This window comes from Syzygium oleosum, unplaced genomic scaffold (assembly GCF_021117445.2).
Source record: "Syzygium oleosum isolate NSW1041296 unplaced genomic scaffold, Sole_v2.1 Sole_v2.34, whole genome shotgun sequence".
NCBI lineage: Eukaryota > Viridiplantae > Streptophyta > Magnoliopsida > Myrtales > Myrtaceae > Syzygium > Syzygium oleosum.
The window spans coordinates 1,955,097-1,966,256 of record NW_026607518.1 but is presented as its reverse complement, the minus strand read 5'-3'; the positions used below and the strand labels follow the sequence as shown (position 1 = coordinate 1,966,256).

Sequence of the window (11,160 nt, the reverse complement as noted above, 5' to 3'; positions counted from 1 at the left end):
GTCCATGTTGGCTAATCCTCTAACAAAAGCTTTACAACCCATTCTGTTTAAAAAACATGTAAACAATATGGGTGTTTTAGATTCTTTTGATTCCTTTTGTTAGTGGGAGTTTTGCATAGTTTGTTTATCTGGATATTGTGATTATATGCAAAATGATAATGCTTTTTATGATCTTTATTAAAGCATTTACTTTTGATTTTCATCATTATTTTTGCTATGTCGACTGAGAGATGGAAATATAAAACAGTATCTTTAAACATATTTTAGTTTAAAGATGACTGGATGTCACTAATTTTGAGATCTCATGTTGAATTGTGACATAGTTGTGCAATTTCATGTTGTTTAGAAATTGTACTAAGGCAATTTCATATTGTTTAGAAATTGTGGTGATGCAGTTTCATGTCGTTGAGAAATTGCGTTGAGGACCGATAAGGAATAGTGCATGTTTGATCACATGTTGGCACTATTTCTTACTACACCACTAGGCCTATGATCCATGAAATTATAATGCTTATTATATGTGATTATGGAAGGTCATGTGTTGCGGTATTTTCTTAACACTTTGACCGCCATAGTCCTATATTGAGGTTATAAAGGATTGGGTTGGTTTTGAGATGCCATTATTGGATTATTATTATTATTATTATTATTATTATTATTATTATTATTATTATTATTATTATTATTATTTTAAATCATGGCCACATAAAACAAATTTTTAGTTATTAACCCGAGAGTGTCATTTTCGAAATAAAATCATTCTAAAAAAAAAGGGGTTAATTAATGTAGCCCAAGTGGGAGAATGTTGGAAATTTCCTATAATATGGGCTTACATTAATTAATTGATTTTATATTTTAAATACTCGGGTTAATGGATATTCCAATATATGTGTTGTACCCTTTCGTGATCTTATTGAATTGGGTTTCGGCATCTATAAATAATAGACCTAGTTGAGCAGCAAAGTGTAGGCAATTGTGTTTAACTGAAGCCCGTGATGGGAGGGGCCCAGTTAACGCACTAATGATTAGGGTTTGCTAGGTCCCCTCTCTAGCCTATAAAAGGGTAGGTTATATCTATCGGTCATTTTATCCCATTGAAAGCTGTTATATCGAAATAGGCCAAAGAGAGGCAGATCGGCATTCCAGTAGATCGTTGATCTATTTCTTTTCTTAGAGAATAACAGTGGTTTAAACCGGTACGCTTTAATTCCGCTGTGTGTATTATTATTATTATTTTTCTTATGGTGTTCTACATTCATATATGGATCTAATTGTTCTTTAAGAATTAGTGTATATATATTGAGAAATTCTTTACATATAAGACCCATAAAAATTTCATAGACAAGTGGTGCTAAATACTTTAATACCCCGTCTCACATGGAAACAAAATGGAGAACGACGCATGGAATTGGCAAACAAGAAGCATCACAGCCAAAATAAATGTGAGGGGAAACTTGCTTATAATACCATGTTAAAAAACTCAACTCAAAAACTTAAGCAGTTGAGTAGATAGAGACTTCGCGAATGCAAGGCTCATTGAATCCTAAATATGAGTAGTGTGAGATATTTTAGCACCCTCTCTTAGGTGCAAATAGGATTGAAAATGGCACATGGAACTAAAGAATCGAGGAGCCTCACACCGGAAATAATCTTACCTTTTTAAAGACAAAATTTTCTAAAAAAGTATGATTATAAATAATATGGATTTTGTGACTATTTTATTTTTCTAATATATGTGAAATATAACTTACGCAAGATTTGCATCAGTTTAGCTGCTTGAAACAAAAGTTCTATGTGGACAAGTAAAAAAGAAAAAAACGGGGTCCACAAAAATAAGGTATTGTCAAAGTTTATCTTTGAATTTTTCGTGTTTAAAAACTTTTTAGTGCTACATTCTAATAACATTATTCCATTATTCTAATTAACTTGTCCCCGAGACGGAGTAAATAGTAATGAGCACTAAGAACATGTTAATTGTGTTTCACGACTTGGATGAAACCTGAAGGCCAAAGTTTTCAAGTTTTAATTGTGTTTCCTGTGAGCTCTTGTCCTTTTTTCAAGAAATTCTAAAAGTGTGGGAATCTGTAGTTGTTCTGTAGACGTAAGAAAAATGTGTTGTGTGAAGTGAAATCACGTGAAAGGAACATCAATTGATTCAATTTGGAAAGTATTGACGACCACAATTGTACAAGCCCGACGTCGTACCATGCCGCGTAGATTACCAAAGAGACTGTACATTTTGGGATTTATGACTGTTTGAGTGGTGAAAGGTGAATTCGTATCGCGCCTTGGAGAGTTTGTCCATCACTGAATGTTGGCTTTTAAGTCGTGCTTTACGTGGCTTATCATCCAAGAATTAATTAAAATAACGCATGAAAAATCAGACCGCAAATACAACACCATGATTAAAACGTTAGTCATGTAAAGTATTAAGATTTGGAGCAACCAATAAGCATATATAAAAAATTGTCCGACACAAAGATGACCTATCCTATTAAGCTTTTGTCTCTCTAATTGTTTGATTTGAGAGATCTAAGTTATGTCACCATATTAAAGCAAAAAAAAAAAATTTCAAATATAGAGAAGTCACAATTAATCAGGGGATATGTTCACTAATAGTCCTAAAACTTATCGTGAAAGTGCAATTGAGTCTTAAAATTTTTAAAAAGTGCAATTGAGTCCTAAAACTTGTCAAATTGGTTCAATCTAGTCCTAAAGTTAACACCATCAATTTGTCTAACGAAAAAAGCTAATGTGACATTTTTAAATTAATTTCCCTCTCTTAGGGTGGACGTGGAGGGAGAGAAGGAACAAATATACACATGAAAATGCCATATAGACTGATTTTTTTTAATAAAAAAAAGCCAATTCAGATTAAAATTTTAATTATAAAAGCCAGGTAATTAATTTGGCCGGAATTTCACGCCGGTGGCACTTAAGTAATAGTTTTTTTCTTCGATTTGACACTAAAGTGAGCCGGCGAAAATTTTTGGCACTAAAGTGAGTGGCGTACACAACTTTTGGCACTTCTAATGTCATTGTTCTCCATGTTACGTGTACGGTATACGCCACTCAGAGGGTCCATTAGAGGAAAAATTGTCTAGCTTGTTGAGTGTAACGTAGGTTTTGGCTATTTCTAATGCTTTCGCGGTTATAATAAAGTGACTTGGTTTCTACACACGGATCCATAACTTGATCAAATTTCAAAATGTTTCCTTGCATGACCTGCTATACTTGCTATAGACACAGTGGAAACATGAATCCGAGCTCAATAGCGTGGGCTTGTAACTAAGTGAAAACATAGGCACAAAGTAAATATTCTTACAAACATCGCATACACGGACGTACTTTACAAATATCGCGTACACGGATGTTCTACTCCTAGAGTCGTAAATTTGGAGAAATCCCTCTCTCAGTATTAGTTCCTGAAAATAGCATGGAATGTGGTTTGCCGATGCTAATTGAAGATAGGACACTTAAAACATATGCAATGCACCGTACTTGTAAAGAAGACTCTATACAGGAGTCTTGGAAATAACCCAAAAGTGGAGAGGAAGCGCGGGGAGATCATTGGACATTCAACCTACTTCAACATGAACCAAGAAGTCCTGCAGATAGACAATTTTGAAGACCGGATTGACAAATGATTTCAACTTCAAATTGCCCAGATTGAAAAGTATAGGGCTGAATTAACCGCTATTCAAAAGATTTATGACCTTTTTTTTTTGGTAATTATCCCTTCGTACCCCTTTGCTTATCTATGTCAAAGTTCCACCCTAAACTTGTCGCCCACCGCGAATAAAGGGCAATCCAATTTGTTGCATTCCTTCCAAGATCATCTCAACGACAACCTTTACCTCCTCATACCGAAATGCATTTTGTGTGTTTCATTTCAAACGTTAGTATAAGCTATCTTTCTCGTGTTAAGTTACGTTTATGTTCTGTGTTATGTTTACGTTCCGTTTCTTGTCGAAAAACAATTTGATGTCAAAACTATATAATTCGATAGTTGCTGCTTCTCATGAAGGTTATCCAACCCACTTGTACTTTCTTTTCTTTTCTTTTTTAACATTTTCATTTCTCTCCATGGAAAAAGTTAGAAGGCCTAAATTTTGATTATCCAGAGTCGCCAATTGAAAACGATGAATCTTGAGGCCAAAAAGCGAACTCAAACAACTTACCCAACTCGATCTTCAATATAGCATGCTGAGCAAGCATTTGTTTTACGGAAAATCTTAAGATTTCAAAAATATTTTTCAAAAAATAATTGATTATATCGTTGAGAAAAATTAGTCAATGAAAGTTGCTGCTCCTCGAAAAACAAATTGATGTCGAAACTATAATTCGATAGTTGCTGCTCCTCATGAAGGTTATCCAACCCACTTGTACTTTCTTTTCTTTTCTTTTCTTTTTTAACATTTCCATTTCTCTCCATGGAAAAAGTTAGAAGGCCTAAATTTTGATTATCCAGAGTCGCCAATTGAAAACGATGAATCTTGAGGCCAAAAAGCGAACTCAAACAACTTACCCAACTCGATCTTCAATATAGCACGCTAAACGAGCATTTGTTTCACGGAAAATCTAAGATTTGAAAAATATTTTCCAAAAAATAATTGGTTATATCTTTTAGAAAAATGAATCAATGAAAAATATTTTCATTATCAACAACAATCTATGAATAATTATTTTTTTGGGTGATGAAAATATTTTTATTTATTCATTTTTTGTAAGCGATACATGCGATCATTTCATTTTGAAAATATTTTTTCTTGAATCTTGAAAGATGTTGAACAATTTCATGGTTAGTACTGGTCCCTCATTGCCAAAAGGCGTGGCATAATTTCGCAATCTTATGGAGTTAGGACTGGTCCCTCATTGGCAAAACGTGCGCAACCCACCTTCTTCCTCCTTTTCACGTGGAATGACAGCAAATCGTTACAAGAATGTGGTCACGACCCTTGTTCACGGTACATTCCCAACATGGCACTTTCCGCAAGTCATTATCGACCTTTTAAATGTTAAATCACGTCTTCTCGATCGATCGAAATACGGTTCTGTCTTTCACACTACTTCGTGTCTTTTAAGAACCTTTTTCTTCATTTCCGAAATCGAATAAGTCTCACAAGTATAGGGTAATTCTTTTTTTGTCTTGGACCATGTCGGCTACTAACGGATAATTGTGGTCAAAACACATAATGCGGTTGTTGACTGCAAGGTAGCTCCATTATTTTTTTTTTGGAAGAAAATTGTGTTCGTTACTCAAAATGATACATGAGAAGTAAAGCAATCCCAGAATACTACAAAACAAAGTCAAATTCATAAAATAAAGAGGATCAACAGAGCTCCAGTTAAGCACACACTTATTCCATAAAAATGGATATGTCAAGCAAAATAATCGGCGGCCGATCACTAGATTTCGTATCATTGTCAGTGATGAGTACACGCTGAAATTTTCTTCTCCAATAAGTACAGCGTTGCCAGTTGGCGGTGTGCGCTTAGGTTCGGCTTCCTCTACATAAGTGTCATACAGAGACAACTAAAACAAATTGAATAAACACAATTTTAACTTTCGAAAGAGCAAATCTTCATAGTTCAACGAGACGTCAGAGCTCCTGCGATCACCATTGAAACTTAAGGCAAAGAACGTGTACACAGACATAGCATAGGGGTAGTGAATCCCTGTAAACATTATTAAACTCTGAAATCTAAATTGGCAGAGTTCAAACTCTTAGATCTAGAACTAAACCAAGATAAGAGAGTTCCCAGATCTAGATCAGGAGAGAAGAAAAAAAAAGAAAATAACAAAAAATTCAAACAAAATCAACAAGAGAGAGAGAGAGGGGAGGGTTTGAGCTACTCTCCCCCAATGCTGAAGGTTGAAGAAGACAATGGAGAGAGAAGAGAGCGGGAGAGAAAAAGACTTTTTTTGTTATTATATGGCTGCGAGGTAGTTCATTGAGCATAAAATAGCTCTCCTCGGTTAGCATTTGTCATCGCGACGAGTCTAATAATTTTGAAAAGTGATTCCTCAATTGAATGTGGTATGGATACAAAATGTTTTGTCTTCGAATCTTTCCACATCCATTATTTGCCTTTTCAATAGTTGATTTTATGGATTTTTTTTAAGTTTTGCCTCATCTTCGTCTAAGGTAGCATTCTTTTACCTCCTCAAATTATGTATGCCTCTTGTTTCTTTCCCATAATCATCATATGCCCCTTTTTCAATTACTTCATGAAGGTTATGTATAAAAATTTGGAAAAGGTGCCTTCTTCCGGTTGATATGATAATAATTTAAAAGTTCAATACTAGTGCCAATTCGAAAATTTAAGTATATATATATATATATATATATATATATATATATATATATATATATTTATACATATACGTTCCACTTTACTTTTTTCAAAAAGCATGAAGTCAAGCCAAATTGTTACTTATTAAGCTCATGTCTTAATTACAATAGTTACAAGGAAGATAATGTATTTCGTAGATGCATTGTACTATTCCAAAATAATAGATTGAGCTAATCACGACATAAAAAAAAGAACATATTTAATCACAATACTGACGCTTAGTTATCATCGAAAAAAATATTATAAGACGGTCAATTTATTAAATGGTGACCCAAATTATGTAATTCGAAAAATCGGAAACACTTCCAATCGCTGCGACCTAGTTTTAAAAAAAAAACACTGAAAATCACACGTCACAATCATACAATTAAATCATGCTAAGTTCTTTATCAGCAACTTGTGGCGTTGGTCAACGACTTGAACGTCACGGATGAACCCCCGGGCAAGCTCCCGCGCTCCAGGTCGAACGTGTCGTAGCGGAGGAACAGCTCCACCAACGTTACCCTGTACACGAGCAGCACCAGATCCTTCCCCGCGCACTGCTTGTTCCCCACCGTCGGATCATCGATCTCCCGGCCGTTCGACCAGTAGACGTACCTCAGCAGCTTCTCCCCCTCCCCGACGAACCTGTCGCCCACGAACTCCTCCGGGTCGTCGAAGACCCTCGGATCCTTGGTCACGAACGGCTGGTACCCGAACACCATCTCGCCCTTCTTGATCTCGAAGGCCGCGTCGTGGCTCCGGACCACCATGTCCTGCCTCGCCTTCCCGTACTGGAACGGGACCGGAGGGTCGATCCGGAGGGCTTCGTACACGACCGACTTGGTCAGGCTCATCCTGTCCAGGGCGGCGAGGGTCACCCCGCCTTCTGACTCAACGGTCGACCGGATCTCCCTCGCGAGCCGGCGGTGCAGGTCCTCGCCTCCCGACCCGACCCACTTGATCAAGATGGGCAATGTGGCTTTCATGCCACCATAGGCGTTGAACCCGGCAAGGAACACTAGGTTGTGGCATGCCTCGTCTCTATCAATTCCTAGCCTCTCGGCTTCATCAAAAACGGAAGTCGCATGCTCGCTAAATGCATGGTAAAGCTTCTTGTAAGATGATTTGATTAAGAGTGGAGGTAGTGGGAAAGTGTGCAAAATGACATCTTCCAAGAAATTTAGGACCATGTTGTTAAACCGTAGGGACAGTAATGGGGCAAGTTGGAGAAATAGCCAGAGGTCGAACATGGTTGGCCCTTTGTTCCCTAGGATTGTGCTTGAGGGCTTTTGGTCACATAGTAGCCTAAACACAAAGTTGAAGGACATTTTGTCGTTGAGGGAGTTAAAGGACGCTTTCCCTTTGCTCGATAGCTCGTCCTCTAGGTTGACAAAGAGATCCGACAAGCAGCTCCTGAGGGTCGGGATGAACATGTCGCACCGAGCCGCGAGAAGGGACAAGAACCAGCACTTGATGGCGTCGTGCTTGGGCTCGGACGGGTCGAGAAAGGCGTGTTAGCGTGAGCTATCTTCTAGAGCCAAAATAGGAAACTTCTTATTGTTTTATACTCTTTCTATGTATATTTCCTATTTCTATGTATATCCCCTGTTTTGTAGGTCAATTAGGGTTGATTCTTTTCTTTGTATATATATGTACTTATAGCCTTGTAAACGTAAGCTGAAATATAGAAATTACAGGAAAATTTTTAGAATTCTTTATGTTTCTACATGGTATCAGAGCCACCAATCAAGGGACTCTATACTCGATCCGATCAATCAGACTCCATTGCCGCGACCTTCGTCGCTGCTCCGACCAGATTTCTTGAAGATCACCGCAACCGTGCTGCATCACCCTATGGCAGACACAAACCCGACTGGCAATGTTCTTCCCTTGGTAGCACAAGAGGGAGCTTCGAATACTGATGCTCTTATTGAGCGTTTGACCCAGGTCCTATCCCAACATGTTCCACAATCTCATGTTGAGACTCCGGCTCCCTCGATTGCTGTCAAGTTAGATGGAAGCAACTATAGTCTTTGGTCCCAAGTTGTCGAGATGTACATCTCTGGCAAAGACAAGTTGGGATATATTACTGGGGTTCTTCCTCAACCCTCTCCGAATGATCCTGGCTTCCGAAAGTGGAAGACTGACGATTCAACTGTGAAGGGCTGGCTTATCAATTCCATGGATCCTGCACTGATTGGCAACTTCATCCGATACCCCACCGCAAAAGCGGTTTGGGATGCGGTGGCTACAACATTCTTTGATGGTGCCGACGTCTCCCAGGTGTATGATTTAAAGCGACGATTGACCCGATTGAAGCAGGCAGGCGGACCCACTGAAAAATATTATAATGACCTGCAAGGACTTTGGCGAGAAATTGATTTTCGCCGGCCTAATCCTATGACCTGCGCTCATGATATTGACATATACAACACTTTAGTTCAGGAAGATCGTGTTTATTTGTTCTTGGATGGCTTGGATGATCGCCTCGACAAGGTTAGGGCTGATGTATTGCAGATGCAACCATTTCCTACGGTTGAACAAGCCTACGCACGAGTAAGAAGAGAAGATGTGCGCCAGGCCGTTATGATGGCACACCCACAGACTCCCATTGCTGCTGCTATGGTGTCGCATGGCCGTAAAACAGGCTCAAAATTTCCAGAATTCGGCTCCGGACATGCTACTTTACAAATGGTTCCTAGTTCTACTCCGCCTGGGGGAGGGCGCTCTATCTCTCGTCTGAGAGCTAAGTCGCAACCGCTAGCAGCAGGGGGTTGCACTCACTGCGGGAATTCTCGACATACAAAGGAGACCTGTTTCAAGTTGCATGGCTATCCTGAATGGTGGAAAGAATTGCAGGCAAAAAGGAAGGCTGACAATCCGACGGGTAGAGGACAAGCTTCCTTGGCCATAGGTGATTCATCGTTATCTTTGGTGCTGCAGGTAGACTCCACCGCTGCTCCTGATTCCGATCTTACAGGTAACAATGGGTTTGTCCTTGTCAATACTTCTCAAGCAGGAGGTAAAGATGGGTGGATTGTTGATTCAGGCGCTATTGATCACATGACACCCCATCCTGATGATCTTTTGCGCCACACCGTTCCGAGGAGACAACATATATATAATGCCAATGGTCGTCGTTTTCCTGTGTTGGGGGTTGGCAGTGTTGAACTTTCCCCATCTTTATCATTATATCATACTTTGCTAGTGCCATCTTTATCTAACCAACTACTCTCTGTTGGACAAATCACTGCTGAATTGAATTGCAGCGTTATTATGTATCCCTCATTTTGTTTATTTCAGGATATCCTCACGAAGGAGATTATTGGACGTGGTACTAAGAGGAAGGGATTGTACTTTGTTGATGACTTTACTGAAAGCCGAGCATATTACACCCGCAATCAGTCTACTGCTAAGGAGAAAGAAATTTGGTCATGGCACCGTCGCTTAGGACACCCTTCTTTTGGGTATTTACAGAAATTATTTACAGATCTGTTTAGTAGTTTATCAGATTCTGAATTTCATTGTGAGACCTACATCTTGGCGAAAAGCCATCGTGCTTCTTTTCCATTGAGTTTTAATAAGAGCCCAACTCCTTTTTCATTAATACAGTCGGATGTGTGGGGTGCTTCACCAATTGTTACTATGTTTGGTATTCGTTGGTTTGTAACTTTTGTGGATGACTGTACAAGGATGACCTGGTTATATTTAATGAAACATAAAGATGAAGTAGGGACAATCTTTCGTGTATTTCACCGCATGGTCATGACTCAATTTGGAGCTCAAATCCGTATCCTTCGCAGCGACAACGGCGGCGAATATATTAACCAACACCTCACAGGATATTTTCAAGACCATGGATTAATTCACGAGACCTCTTGCACTCAGACACCCCAGCAAAATGGTGTTGCCGAACGGAAAAACCTTCATATCCTAGAGACAGCGAGGGCACTTCTAATGGGTGGGCAGGTTCCGAATCGGTTTTGGGATGCGGCTGTGGTTACTGCCATGCATCTAATGAATCGCATGCCCTCCAGCGTATTGGCATTCCAAATCCCGCTTTAGGCACTTTCGACGCATGTCTCACTTCTTTCAGTCTTGACTTTACCTCCCAAGGTGTTTGGGTGTGTGGCCTACGTCCATCTGCATAAAAATCAGCGAACAAAGCTCGACCCATGTGCTGTCAAGTGTGTTTTTCTTGGCTATGGAATCCACCAGAAGGGATATCGCTGCTACAATCCGGACACAAAGAAAACTCATGTGACCATGGACGTTACATTTGTTGAATCTGAACTCTTCTTTCCTGCCACCAATTGTACCTTTCAAGGGGAGATCCATGGTGAAAGGGTAAATTGGTGGGAAGGTGGCTTGATGGCAGGGGTTAGCGATGCATCTAACTCACGGCAGCAACTTCTTAATGAAGATGACCAGCAGACTATTTTGTTACAAGAGGCACAAGAACAACCTCAAGAGCAGTCCTCTCTTCCTCAAAATATCCCCTCTTTAGTACCCGACCATTCTCCTGAGGATACTCCTGAGATAAGCTCTCCTATCACACATAATTCTCTTGTTGATACTGATGAGGTTGTTGGTTATAAATTGCCCGACAGATACAATCGAGGCAAGGCTCCTAATAGCTACTCACCAGATGTGGAGGAACGAAGGTCAAAGTACCCGATTACCAATTATGTTTCGACAAGGAGATTGTCGGAACACTTGAAGGCGTTTGTGGCCAATGTCTCCGCAATTCAAGTTCCTAGTGGAGTACAAGAAGCCTTGAGGGATCCCAAGTGGGTTCAAGCAATAAAAGAGGAGATGGAA

General features: G+C 39.5%; 1 protein-coding gene across 1 annotated transcript; it reads right to left on the bottom strand.

The window, feature by feature from the left end:
* Window positions 1-6,731: 6,731 nt before the first annotated feature.
* LOC115666849 (allene oxide synthase 3-like) lies at window positions 6,732-7,847 on the bottom strand (the record flags this gene model as incomplete). The annotated part of the gene is made up of 1 exon (XM_030588492.2): window positions 6,732-7,847. A coding segment is annotated over one exon (1,101 nt), but the record flags the coding sequence as incomplete, so codon positions are not given.
* Window positions 7,848-11,160: the final 3,313 nt, after the last annotated feature.